The 14,683-nt window shown below is 46.5% G+C and overlaps 1 protein-coding gene and 1 long non-coding RNA gene across 4 annotated transcripts in view; one reads left to right on the forward strand and one right to left on the reverse strand.

The window, feature by feature from the left end:
• Nucleotides 1-714: 714 nt before the first annotated feature.
• On the reverse strand, nt 715-11,880 carry LOC141143689 (uncharacterized). The gene is made up of 10 exons (XM_073629351.1): nt 11,383-11,880; nt 8,930-9,088; nt 7,447-7,509; nt 7,174-7,242; nt 6,392-6,580; nt 4,794-4,906; nt 3,659-3,700; nt 3,432-3,530; nt 1,366-1,474; nt 715-1,206 (listed from the first exon to the last, which is right to left on the reverse strand). Exons 1-10 carry the CDS (start codon nt 11,878-11,880, stop codon nt 1,168-1,170), a joined length of 1,380 nt encoding a protein of 459 aa, XP_073485452.1. The 3' UTR covers nt 715-1,167.
• A 799-nt stretch (nt 11,881-12,679) lies between these two features.
• The window catches only part of LOC141131635 (uncharacterized), a 41,508-nt gene continuing 39,504 nt past the window's right edge, over nt 12,680-14,683 (forward strand). For 2 of the 3 annotated variants that reach the window (XR_012242796.1, XR_012242797.1), the window contains exon 1: nt 12,680-12,901. This is a non-coding gene — a long non-coding RNA (uncharacterized lncRNA). The remainder of the gene's footprint in view (nt 12,902-14,683) is intronic. The other variant, XR_012242795.1, reaches the window with a different exon arrangement.

The following is a 14,683-nucleotide window of genomic DNA, read 5'->3' on the forward strand; positions in this document are numbered from 1 at the left end:
AAATACGATATACCTGTGCTCCAATCCAAACAGCTTATACATATACAGGATATAACCCATCAGGTGCTAAAGGAATGTGACCACATGTTAACACTAAAAATTCTGAATGAACCCTCTGCCCACTGCTATACACTTTTTCTGTTAAACTTTGTATACAAGGAGGGATATTTAGTTCACATACATTGCACACTGCAATACATGTTTAAGCCGACCAACTTCGTCAAAGTAATCCCTCTCTGGCCAGTTTTTTTTTGGTTGAACTAGATGGACTTCTGTCTTAATTCAACCTGACTATGAGATTGCACTATGAGATGGGCGATCAGATACTCCCTGGATCAACATTCAGTAGTGCTGATCCAGAAGAAGGCAAAAACCCTATTAAAGCATGGTCCAATTGGCTCCAACAGGGAAAAAATTCCTTCTTGACCCCCTTAGACTACATTTGCACTGGGTATTTTTCCATGTCTGTTCACGCAGTGCACTTTGTGTGCGTCCAGCAACGATCACCACAGATAATCGCTGGCTGCATGAACATCCAGAGGAAGGCAATGTAGGATGCTGTGCTCTCTCAGTAATGTAATGTGCTGTGCTGTGTCTCCCCAGTAATGTAATGTGCTGTGCTGTACCCCCCAATAATGTAAGGTGCAGTGCATTACCCCCCCAGTAATGTACTGCACCGTGCTGTGCCCCCCCTGTCATGTAAGGTGTCCCCCCCAGTATTGTAATGTGCCCCCCAATAATATAAGGTGCAGTGCATTACCCCCCCAGTAATGTACTGCACTGTGCTGTGTGTGCCCCTCCCCCTTCAATGTGATGTACTGTGGTGTACTGTGCTGCGTCCCTCTATGTCCTCTTCCCACGGCGTCCCTCTGTCTTCTTCCCTCAGGGTCCGTCTGTCCTCTTCCCACGGCGTCCCTCTGTCTTCTTCCCTCAGGGTCCGTCTGTCCTCTTCCCACGGCGTCCCTCTGTCTTCTTCCCTCAGGGTCCGTCTGTCCTCTTCCCACGGCGTCCCTCTGTCTTCTTCCCTCAGGGTCCATCTGTCCTCTTCCCACGGCGTCCCTCTGTCTTCTTCCCTCAGGGTCCATCTGTCCTCTTCCCACGGCACCCCTCTGTGCCTCTTCCTACATTGTCCGTCTGTCCTCTTCCCACTATACGACTGTGAGGAAATCACTGCTTGCCTTTGTGTCTAGTTTTTAACACTTCAGGCTGAAAGAGAGATATAAATAAACAAATTAAATATGAGGAAATACAATAGTTAAAAGAACAAATTATTTTGGAATTATGAATAGGTTAAGACTAAATAGGTGACTGTTGAGTCCATCATCAGTCTTTAGTATAACCCTTTCAATCTTTTAGAGTACTTACCAACAAAGTTTTCCTTATAGGAGGAATCGGGGTGCCTGTCCTTATAGGAGGAATCAGGGTGCCCTTTATAACAGCTCCAAAACGCTTCTGCGGGTTGGTGGGAAAAATCCTGTTAGGAAAAGGAGATATGAGTTTAGCTGAGATCAGTTTTCATACGGTACTTTCTTATAGCTGACAGTTTTATAAAACATCACACCCAATACCAATCCATTCCAGTGATAAATATTTAAGTATGTTCAGTGTGACCATACATGACCGGCTCTCGAATCGATTCGGATATCACCTGTCACAATGGGGAAGGGCCAGGCAATGTAGCACTCATTGTGTTATCATTTCCCTGTGTGTTGGACACCAATTGTTCCCCTTTATATGGAGAAATGTAAAGAAATGTCCCACCTCTGTCCATTGGTTGGGTCACAATATACATTTGGCAGGTACTAGCATTTTGCTGGACAGATCTCACCACCTGTCATTTCGGTGTCTTTCTATGGATACCCTTGTGTACCCCCTCATTGCTTCATATGGCTAATATGAGTCGTTTGTGGAATAGAAATGTTGCTTATTACCTGCTCTTAACTCCTCTCATCCAGAGAGTGTTAAGCAGGCTATAGATAAAAAACGAACAATTGCTCAAATAAGAATAAAAATTTCTGTTTGATTTAACATGCATTGGTCCCATCATTGTCTCGGGATTTGTGTAGCAAAATTGCAACATGTTCTGGATTGTTTTCAACAAAGTCTTTTGTTGAGATCGATATCCTCATAGACGTCACACACTTGACAGGCTTCTGCGCATTACATTTTAATTTTTTTTCTCTAACGAGTTTCCTATTATCAATAAGAAAATCGTTTGTTCTGAAAACAATTTCCAACATGTTCGTTCAGTTTTTTTTTTTATGACGGCATAAAAATGACACGAAAATCAAACGATTGGTCTGTTGACCTCAATTTCTGTTTATTTTTCTACTCATCTAAGGCCTACTTTATACTCTGTGGAAATACAGACAGCAATTAAAACCCAATAGGGGTCCTTCTAACCCTTCCACACTTAATCCCACAAGGAAAAGGTTGGGGCTATACGTAGACCTTACCTACCAATATAGTGGGTAATAGGATTATGGAGGGAAACCCTCACAAACTTGGGTTAGATTCAAACCCATAATCCTAATGTGGCAGGCAAGGCTGCTAATCACAATAGTCACACTGGTTGGCACATGTGCTTAGCATTCTTAGTGTATATAAATTGTACCTTCAACCAAAAATAACACTAATGCCGCGTATGCATGACCGGTTTTGCCGTCGGGAGAATTTGCCCAACCATGACAAATTTTGATGATAATTTGATAAATACATTGATTTCCTTTGATCGCCAACTCCTTCTCGTGGCCATAATGCGGTCGTTTTCTTGAAATACCTCAATCAGGAAAATACCACATTATGGCCACAAGATGGTGATGATGATCATAGGAAGTCACTCTATAAAGCAAAATTCAATCAGACTTTGTCACATCTGGGTGAATATCACAAGCAATTTTTTTAATATATAGACCCCAAAGCATTATTCTCCTCCAGCCAATTATGCAACTGAATTTTGTTCAGGGAGCAAGTGCCTTTTTTATGCTGCTCGCCCCCACTCCCTCATTCCATGCCTAGGCGAGGGTACAGTACTCTCGGCCCACCTGCAGCCTCCTGGGATACACATCATATATCCCAGGAAGCTACAGGACCATTCTCCATGCATTCTATGATCTCACACATGTGCAGTATTTAGCCTGCTTTGAGGGATCAGAAAGTGACAGCCGGCTCCCAAATGCAAGATGGTGGCGTGGAAGATCACGGAAGACAGCACTGGGCTCCATGGACTGGTGAGAATGTGTTTCTTTTAAAATCAACAGTTACATTACTCATAGCTGCTGATTTTTAGTGTTCCCAAAGCCAAGTAAAATTCCCCTCTAAGTGGAATAAGTGATCAATCTAATCAATAAGCATTTCTCAGTTGTGTGTAGAAACCGAACTAATGCAGTAGAGGTTTCTTCCCTTTAACCCTTCTTTTTCCTAATACTCACGTTTCGTTATATCTTGCTGGCTTCCCTGCAGTGATCGGTGGCTTTCTTGGTTGTGAAGGAGGACTTGGCAGAGCTGGGAGACATGGTAACACGTTTTTTCTGTTAAAGAAAAACAAAAGTCAGTACAATTGAACAATACGATATAAAAAAAATGTAATAGTAATGTATTTATACTCCTGGCACCGATGTGTCAAGATAAATACATATAGAAAATAACATATACTTACATTGTAGTTGTGTCCACGTTTCGGCTACACGTAAGGCATTTACTAGAAGAGAAAAAAGATTTAGAGGTTAGACATGCTTTTGCTATGATGATACTAATAAGAAACTTAATCCTTTCCTGACTCCTTCCTGGAGGCTCTTTAACCGCTTGCCGACCAGTCGCCGCAGTTGTACTGTGGCAACATGGCTCGGCTGCGCGAATCGCCATTATGTTACGTCGGTAACATAGACGGCCACTAGGGGGCGCGCCCCCCGCTCGACCCCCCCCCCCCCCCCGAGCCGATGCGAGTGCCCATCGGTCTTGATCACCGCTGGACTCCTGTGATCGCTCGGGGCACACGGAGAACCGGGAGCTGTGTGTGTAAACACAGTTTCCAGTTCTCTGAGCAGAGAACTGACAGATCGTCTGTTCATACAGAGTATGAACAGCAATCTGTTAGTTTCCCTGCACAGTCCCCATCCCCCTTCAGTTAGAACACAAACTAGGACACACATTAACCCCTTCACTGCCCCCTAGTTTTAACCCCTTCACTGCCAGTGACATTTTTACAGTAATCAGTGCATTTTTAATCGCACTGATCGCTGTATTAATGCCAATGGTCCCAAAAATGTGTCAAAATTGTCCGACGTGTCCACCATAATGTCGCAGTCACGATATAAATCGCAGATCGCCGCCATTACTAGTAAAAAGAAATTATTAACAAAAATGCCATAAAACTATCCCCTATTTTGTAGACGCTATAACTTTTGCGCAAACCAATCAATATACGCTTATTGTGCTTTTTTTAATATTTCAGTCACAGGGAGAAAGAACTGCTAGACTTTTTATGTAATGTGGTGACTCCAGTAGGAAGGTCTCCCAGCTGGCTGTACCATCCCCCACCCCCGTACAATGGAGTCTCACTCCTACTGCTGTACAAGAAGGAATCTCAGTGCTCCTACTGCATTCTCTAAATGAACAATCCAAGAGGCAGAGTGAGGCCTTCTAATCATGAGCATAGCATTCAGAGGTGGGAATCTGGCTCCCATCTGCTTGGTCTTATGCACAGACATTAGATTTATAGAAACACTCCCACTACTTTTGGTTTACACCAAACCAGAAGTGAGAAAAGCCATCAAGGAAATGGCATCACTTACCTTGTGGAAATAGCAGCTTCATCAACCTCTTTTGGTGGTGGCACCATCAAGTCCTCGATGGTTTTCCTCAACCTCTTCTCCATTGCATAGATGTATTCCTCCATCTTGTCCAGCTGTAGAGTAAATAAGAAAGTGAGAAAGGTTAGAACACAAATACAGGCATATGACTGGTCTTAATAACAAGGGCAGGGCCAAGCTTGACTCTTACAGGAAAAGTCAAGGTTAGCATATACCTTCCACTGTCTATATTTAAGGGTCTACTTATTGTTTCTTGATAATCAATTTACCTGACTTTAGCCTTGCTTTTTCATTTACGCAAGGTATGTATTTCTTAGACTCATTTGCCTAATAGATTTATTTCATATGATAGTCAGCTCCATCTAGTTGACATAATTTGGGGTTTTTCTGAAATACCTAAAATTATTATTCTACATTATGGCTACTAGATGGAGCTGAAATTCATAGGAAATAAACCAATTACCGTATATACTCGAGTATAAGCCGAGTTTTTCAGCACTTTTTTTATGCTGAAAATGCCCCCCTCGGCTTATACTTGAGTCAAGCACTTTTCTGCATCAGAGAATGACGTTTTCCGAACCGAATTTGGGGCCCCTTATTTCAGGGCCACTTGGTGCTAGGAACCCCAAATTTGGTGTGCAAACCCAACGGAACTAGCACTACAACATATCCTAGCACCAAGTGGCCCCGAGATACGGGGCCCCAAAGTCAGTTCAGAAAATGTCAAGCACTTTTCTGCAGCAGAGAATGACATTTTCTGAACGGACTTTGGGGCCCCATATGTCGGGGCCACTTGGTGCTAGGAACCCCAGCTGTAGTGCTAGTTCCACTGGGTTTGCACACCAAATTTGGGGTTCCTAACACCAAGTGGCCCCAAAGTCGGTCAACTGTGTCAATCTGCAGCAATGTCATTTCAGGACCCTTTGGGTCCAGATAACCCACATTTTGGCTGCAGCTAGGGGGCATCTAGGAACCCTTAACTACCAAGTTTGAAGTTCGGGGACCTATGGCTGCAAATGGGCACAGTGAGGCTGCAAATGGGCACAGTGAGGCTGCAAATGGGCATTGTTGACCCTCTTTTCCATTTACAGTAGCTGCGCATTTCTCACCCTAGGCTTATACTCGAGTCAATAAGTTTTCCCAGTTTTTTGTGGTAAAATTAGGTGCCTCGGCTTATATTCGGGCGGCTTATACTCGAGTATATATGGTGGCCAAAATACCCTTTTTTTTTTAAGTAGACCCCTAAGGCTGGATTCACAAATAAGCGAATCCGATGCACTTCAACCAGCATCCGATTCGCATAACGTGAACCAGACCGGCATTCATTGGAGGCAGTTCACATATATGCGGGCCGGTTTGCAGTGCAAATTAAAAAAAGGGTCCTGTGCGTTTTTCAGTCCGGTTCAGGTGCAATTTAAGTTTCAAATCCATGAATGGAAACCGGCCCCCGTATATTTGTGAACCGAGGCTGTAGGTGTAGCAGCCCTAGAGACCTAGGGAGCTGGCCGGTGTTGTAAATAGGCAAGAAATATGTACTGCCCAACTATACTAGCAAATACAAATGCAAACAAGAAACTTACCTTCTTTTCCATGTTTTCCTTGGTCTTTTCTATTTCCTCCTTGTTCTTCTCCAACATGGCGGTCCATTTTTCATCGTGGCCCTTTAAACCTTCTTCAATCTGCTGTTTCATCGTCTGGCAGATTTGCACAGTGAAATTATCAAAGGTTCTTCGATCCAATTTCCCTGCAAGGTCTTGTCTCTCTTTAGTCTATATAGAATAAGAAAAAGAAAAGTTAAGACTGATATGAAGGTGGGGGAGACAAACGGAAACTATGCTAAATCTGCATCCATAGGTGTTTGTGTCAGGCAGATGAATGAATGGTCCAAGGTATTTAGGGTCAGCTAGACATCTAAAACCTTCACAGACCTATCTGGCAAGAAAGAATACTTGATTCTTCTCCTCTGCAGTTTCACTGTCACTTACAGGTCCCTCCCCTCACTCTGTAACTGGACAGAGAAAGGAGAAGCAGCACAATGATCAGCTCATCCCCCTGTCACTCTGCTTTCTCCTCCTATCAGAATGCTCTTTGTGCTGCATCTCCCAGGCAAAACTTTACTGCACAGGGACTGAAAATGGCTTATACCAAGTCAAATTTAGGTATTTACACCACTTGTATTAAAAAAAAAAAAATTACAATGATGTATTATTGATTATAGAACTGTGTTAATGTTTGCCTTTTATATCTGCCTGGATTTCAACTTTAATTAGCATATTCCATGCAGAGATGAAACCGCTCTATAAATATGAATTGTGGTGCAATGATAGAAAAATTTATTAAATATAAGATCAGAATAACTTACATTTCGATCGGTGTGCACTTCCAGAGCCATCATTTTGTCTTCCACGTTTTCCAGCCTCTTGAGAACAGCCTGTCAGGTAGAGAAAGGTGATATTAGTAAGGACAGCATAGGAGAGCACACGGGTGAAAGGGGGATGGCGTATGTGGATGAGTGCGGGAAAAGCGGGTTGCATACGCCAGCAGGATTAGGATAGAAGTACTATAGCAAATTGAGACACAAAGGGTGAGGAAGACATGACAATAAAGAATAAGGGGACACAATATCTTTACTTACATCTCTGAATTGTTGGTTTCTCTCCTCCGCTGACTGCATGCTCTCATCATAGAACTGCTTTTCCTAAAAGATGAAAAAAGAATGTTAGAACACAAAGTTGAAGCCATGATTACCCTCCAATTACTAAGGAACTACAAGCCCACACATCATGTAATGACAAGTGTATCATATTCTGACTGGTCTAGGGCAGGGGTAGGCAACCTCGGCCCTCCAGCTGTGGTGAAACTACAAGTCCCATGAGACATTGCAAGACCCCGACAATCACAGGCATGACTCCTAGAAGCAGAGGCATGATGGGATTTGTAGTTTCACCACAGCTGGAGGGCCGAGGTTGCCTACTCCTGGTCTAGGGTTATCAGTGGTGTACCCCAAGGTTCAGTGCTGGGACCCTTACTTTTTAATATATTTATAAATGATATTGGGTCTGGGATTAAAAGTACCATTTCTGTCTTTGCAGATAACACTAAGCTATGCAGTGGAATAACGTCCTTACAGGATGTCTCCAATTTACAAGCCAACCTCAATGCACTCTTTAAAGCGGAGGTCCGCCTATTTTTTTTTTTTTTTAAAGTCAGCAGCTACAAATACTGCAGCTGCTGACTTTTAAAATAAGGACACTTACCTGTCCAGGGCACCTGCGATGTCGGCACCCGAAGCCGATCTATCTCTCGGCTGTTGGGTGCTGCCGCCGCCATCTTTGGTAAGCGAATCAGGAAGTGAAGCCCTGCGGCTTCACTTCCTGGTTCACTACTGTGCATGCGCGACTCACATTGCGCTATCCCACTGGTCCCTGCTGTCTTCTGGGATCTGTGTGTCTCCCAGAAGACAGAAGGGGGATGGAGAAGGCGCCGGAGATGGCATAGATACCCGTGGGTGGCTCCGGTATCTATGCCTGGAAGTGGGAGCGAAATACCTGTATTAGACAGGAATCTGCTCCCCCCTGAAAGGTGCCAAATGTGACACCGGAGTGGCGGAGGAACCGGAAAAGCGGAAGTTCCATTTTTGGGTGGAACTCCGCTTTAATTGGGCAACTAAGTGGCAAATGAGGTTTAATGTTGATAAATGTAAAGTTATGCACTTGGGGGCTAAGACTATGCATCCATCATACATACTAGGGGGAGTACAACTGGAGGGGATCCATAGTGGAGAAGGATCTGGGGGTTCTGGTAGATCATAAGCTCAACAATAACATGCAATTCCAAGCTGTGGGTTCCAAAGTGAGCAAAGTCCTTTCTTGTATTGAGAGGTATGGACTCCAGAGAGAGAGATATCATTTTGCCCCCCTGTACAAATCATTAGTAAGACCTCATCTGGAATACGCAGTTCAGTTGTGGGAACTACGATATTAAATCAGTCGCAATATGCAAATGAATTGCGCTTTGCGATAATGGATGGAACGGGATTGATAAATGTCCCCTACTGTGTGCAAACTAGCTGTGGGCAATATCTATCTGTCTGCTGGATGTATAATGATCAACCTTACCTTCATCTTTTCCGATTTCAGGCACCTCACTTCTGATTTCAGATCTTGCACCTCCTTTTCTGCAGCTTGGATCCTCTGGAAAGCCTCTATATATTCCGGGGTGTACACGCGTCGTGCAGCGCGTGGTGGACTGGGCGGTTTGATTTCCTGTTTTATTTCCTGAAGGGAGAAGAAAAAAAAAAACAATATATGAGCAAAATCTCTCAAACTGTATTACTTTTTCATTTAAAGTCTGTAATTGGCTGTTTGAGTCTAAATGAAAGAAAAATACTACAAAGATCTGATTTTTGGATCTGGAGAAAAGAAAATGTAAACCTTCACCTTCAGATCTTCTGCTGTATGATTCAACATATCCAAATAAATCTACAAGAGCTGTTTTACTTTGTCAAAACTAAAAGTCCAAGGGGAAAGAGACCCCCTGCCACAGCCCCGCCCCACCCCCGAAAGTTTGACCCCCCCCTCCTCCCTCTGCCTCCGGACCAACTAGAATGCACAGTGCGCTTCATGAATGCAGGGTAGGGATTTCGGCTTCACAGCCAGGTTCCCTTACCAGAAATGGCGGCGGCTGCACCTGACAGCCGATCCGAAGATCGGATGGGGTGCCGATATCGCGGCTCCCTTGAAAGGTAAGTGTCCATATATTAAAGGTTAGCAGCTGCAGTATTTGTTGCTGCTGACTTTTCATTTTTTTCATGGGGGCAACCGGACCACCTCTTCAAGTTCACCTTTGTAAAAAAAATAAAATAAATGCACATCTTTTTGTAGGTTAAAAAAATGTGCATTTAATTTTTTTTTTCTATGAGCCTGCACTTTTTCCACTAGGCACATTAGGCATGTGCCTACAGGTGCCCTTCCTAGAGGCGCGCACATCAGTAGGAGTTGGTTTTTTTTTTAAATTCTGTTATCCCTTTCGCTGCAAGGTTTGTATGTCAAAATGATCTGACACCGAGGGTTTTACACACAATTCAGTGGCTGCAGCCACCAGGATTGTGTATAAAACTGACAGGCAGACTCCTGCTTATTAGGTGGAAGCATTCAGGTGGCTGCGCTGCTGCCCGATTGCTTCCATGCACCCCCCAGACGGTCCCAGGGGTCTCCAGAAAAATAATATAGGGAATAGGGATACTAGTTCTAGAGACCTGGGGATCCCCAAGAGATTCCCATTATTTGAAAGGATTTCCTCTCACTTCCTGATTGGTTATGGGAAAGGAAGTGAAGGTAAATCTCGCCAATGGGACACAGATGGCAAAAAAAAACCTTGCAGGGGCTATAAACCTCCCTTATGCCCCTTTCATGCGGGCGGATCTGTTTTGGCGGACTCCGCTTTGCTCAGCGGTGGATCGATCCGTTGATCCCCGCTGAGCAGGCAGATGACAGGTCCGTCTCCGCTCACTGTGCAGAGACAGACCTGTCAGAGTCCCGCACTCCTCTATGGGGAGATCGGATGAAAACGGACCGCATGTCTGTTTCCTTCCGATCTGCTGGATGGATGGCGAAGGTATCGTCATATGTCTGTTTTGAGCGGATCTTGTCGGATTGGAAGGCAGGCTACTGACATCCGCCTCCCCATAGAAGTCAATGGGTGGCCCCCTCGGATCCGCCTGAAAAAAAACGGACGGGCCGATCGTGTGAAAGGGGCCTTACTCTATCCAAAAGGAAAAAGAAAAAGTTTTGCCTACAATTCTACTTTAAATCTTTTATGCCCCATACACACGATCAGAAATTCCAGCATCTTTGGGGTGGTGTATACAGCTCTCCCAAAACGCCCTGCCCATTGAAATGAATGGGCAGCATTGCCAAAAGCGCCTGCAAAGCTAGATAGAGGTTAAAAGCGTGCCGCTAAAACGACGGTAAAGTAGTTTTAGCGGCGCTTTACCGCTAACGCACCCCTGCCCCAGTGTGGAAGTAGCCCTAGGGCTCGTCTAATTACAACTGCCACCTTTCAGCCATCCAACAAATGATTACATTTTTTAGGGCTTAGCTAAAAATAACGGCTACTTTCCTAAAGATTTTTTTTTTTCCCTTTGCCATATTATTAAAAAAAAAAATAAAATCTGACATTCGTAAGCCTCTACTTTGTAAAATGGAGTCACCCAAAATCTGCCACTTCCGCCCCTCACCGGACAGCCTGGCTGCTTCAGAAAGTGAAGCCCTTAGACATTGCCCATTGCGTGCCAATTAGGAATGGGTGTGTGTGGCAGGGGTGGGACAGAAGGGACAGCTGCCCTGGGCTCAGTAGTTTACTGTAGGGATGGGGGGGCGTCTTCCTTCTGTTACAAGGCTGACATGAGTAGTGATCGCTGCCAGTGATTTTGACAAGCGAGTGACTGCTGGGTATAGGGTCATGAATGGGGGGGGGTAGATTGGCATCTTTGCCCTGGGTGCTGGATGACCTTGTCCCTGGTGTGTGGTAGGACTATGTGCAGAATTAGTTATGCTATCTATGATCTTACCTTCATGATCTGCTCTTTTATTTGTTTCTGCAGCTTTTTAATGTCCACCTGCAACTTTTTTTGTGCATCCAACTCTCGTTGGACGGATGCATTGCACATCTGCATCTTCTGCACCTCCTGCAACAAATCCTTATTCAGCTGCCTCTGAGCCTGAACCTCGGTCTGCAGTTGTGCAATGGTGGCCTGCATGTTCTGCCCCGCCAGCTGCATCTCCTTTTGCTCCTCCAATTGTTGTCGCAGCTCTGCAATTTCAGTCTTCATCTTCTCTGCATCCAGTTCCGTTGAATCGTCCTTTTTAGTCTGTCCTAGTTCAGAAGTAAGGCTTTTGACCTGGTTCTCCAGGTCTGTAAACCTGGACTCCATCGTTACCTTCTCCCCGTCCTGCGTTTGGAGGCTGTCCTCCGTTATTAGTTCATTCAGAATTTTGAACATTTCCAGCTGTTGTTGCTGGTATGTCCTTGTGATAAGTTCATTAACTCTCTCTCTCTTTGTCGTCATTTTTCCAAATGTACTATCTCTCCAATATTCAAAATTCACAGTAATATTCAGTAATAATAAGTGGTCACCTCAAGAACTCTCTCTAAGTGATGTGCACTCTTCGCTTACTAGCTGTGAACTGAGCTCTAGCCTGTCCTGCTGTCCTATAAATCCCAACTGCCACTGTTGCTATGACAACACTAATTGACAGTTGCATCTGCCATCTGATTGGCTGATGGAATATAGAGAGTACAGTTGCATCTGCCATCTCATTGGCTGATGGAATATAGAGAGAGTGTTCAGTTACAGCTGCCATCTGATCAGCGGATGGGATAGAGTGTATCTAAACACACTGGACACATTTTCAGAATTTTTATGTCACAGAAACCGCAATGCTGGTTTTTTAATGTGTTTTTTTTTTTTTTTTTTTTGCATAATTTAGAAATATGGGGGGAATTGCAGCAATGTGAATGCGGATCACTTTAAATCTTTAGATTTAGTGATCACTATGGGGGGGTGTGTTAGGTCCATTTTGTGTGATTTGTAATCAACATTGACTGGGACTAAAATATTTTAATTCACCCGCATGATTATACAGAATATTTTTATTGAATATAAAATTGTAATATTTTTATTACACATTTTTTCCTTTTATACAGCTTAAGATTAGGAGGGGGGAGGGGAGCCAGGCGTTTGTCTCTGTCCTGGTCAGTAAAGTTGGGTGTAAAGAAGACAGCGGTGGGCGGAGATCTTCCGCTGACGGTCCCGCCCCCCCTGCCTGTCAGATTGTCTGTTGTTCTGTTAATAAAGCTGGATGGGAGGAGGCGGGGCGATGGACGGCGTTCTCCGGTGGGCGGGACTGACCTTCTCTTCACAAGTTCGTTTCCGGGCCGCCATCTTCTCAGTCAGTGGGGACAGCCGGACGCTCAGTTAGTCGTGTTCTTCATCACCGCCTCCTCCTCTTCCTCCACCGCCGCGAATCATGCTGACAGTCCGGGTAGCCGCCACCCTCGCCCGCTCTCTGCCCCGGCACGCCGCTGTGGTAAGTGTGAGGGGCGGGAAGTCTCTCCGGTCTCCTCCGCCTGCAGCGGCCTTCTCCTTCCGTGTCCTCCCGCCGAGTCCTCACCTCAGGAGGAGACCGGGGACGGTGCGAGGAGAGCCGGGGAGGAGGGGACCGTCCTGTGAAGGTCAATAGCGGCCTCGTGTCACCGACACACCGCGTGTTACCGGGAGGGGGGAGGGGAGGAATCCCTCTATATACATATATAATGTGTGTTCTCTATAGAAGATTATAGAGATGAGGGGCCTGACACCCTCCAGGTCACCCCCCCCCGCCCCGCCCCTGTACACCCCAATACTACAGGAGACCCCCCCCTCCGTACACCCCAATACTACAGGAGACCCCCCCTCCGTACACCCCAATACTACAGGAGACCCCCCCTCCGTACACCCCAATACTACAGGAGACCCCCCCTCCGTACACCCCAATACTACAGGAGACCCCCCCTCCGTACACCCCAATACTACAGGAGACCCCCCCTCCGTACACCCCAATACTACAGGACACCCCCCCTCCGTACACCCCAATACTACAGGACACCCCCCCTCCGTACACCCCAATACTACAGGACACCCCCCCTCTGTACACCCCAATACTACAGGACACCCCCCCTCTGTACACCCCAATACTACAGGACACCCCCCCTCTGTACACCCCAATACTACAGGACACCCCCCCTCTGTACACCCCAATACTACAGGACACCCCCCCTCTGTACACCCCAATACTACAGGACACCCCCCCTCTGTACACCCCAATACTACAGGACACCCCCCCTCCGTACACCCCAATACTACAGGACACCCCCCCTCCGTACACCCCAATACTACAGGACACCCCCCCTCCGTACACCCCAATACTACAGGACACCCCCCCTCCGTACACCCCAATACTACAGGACACCCCCCCTCCGTACACCCCAATACTACAGGACACCCCCCCTCCGTACACCCCAATACTACAGGACACCCCCCCTCCGTACACCCCAATACTACAGGACACCCCCCCTCCGTACACCCCAATACTACAGGACACCCCCCCTCCGTACACCCCAATACTACAGGACACCCCCCCTCCGTACACCCCAATACTACAGGACACCCCCCCTCCGTACACCCCAATACTACAGGACACCCCCCCTCCGTACACCCCAATACTACAGGACACCCCCCCTCCGTACACCCCAATACTACAGGACACCCCCCCTCCGTACACCCCAATACTACAGGACACCCCCCCTCCGTACACCCCAATACTACAGGACACCCCCCCTCCGTACACCCCAATACTACAGGACACCCCCCCTCCGTACACCCCAATACTACAGGACACCCCCCCTCCGTACACCCCAATACTACAGGACACCCCCCCTCCGTACACCCCAATACTACAGGACACCCCCCCTCCGTACACCCCAATACTACAGGACACCCCCCCTCCGTACACCCCAATACTACAGGACACCCCCCCTCCGTACACCCCAATACTACAGGACACCCCCCCTCCGTACACCCCAATACTACAGGACACCCCCCCTCCGTACACCCCAATACTACAGGACACCCCCCCTCCGTACACCCCAATACTACAGGACACCCCCCCTCCGTACACCCCAATACTACAGGACACCCCCCCTCCGTACACCCCAATACTACAGGACACCCCCCCTCCGTACACCCCAATACTACAGGACACCCCCCCTCCGTACACCCCAATACTACAGGACACCCCCCCTCCGTACACCCCAATACTACAGGACACCCC

This window comes from Aquarana catesbeiana, linkage group LG01 (genome assembly GCF_042186555.1).
Source record: "Aquarana catesbeiana isolate 2022-GZ linkage group LG01, ASM4218655v1, whole genome shotgun sequence".
Classification (NCBI taxonomy): domain Eukaryota; kingdom Metazoa; phylum Chordata; class Amphibia; order Anura; family Ranidae; genus Aquarana; species Aquarana catesbeiana.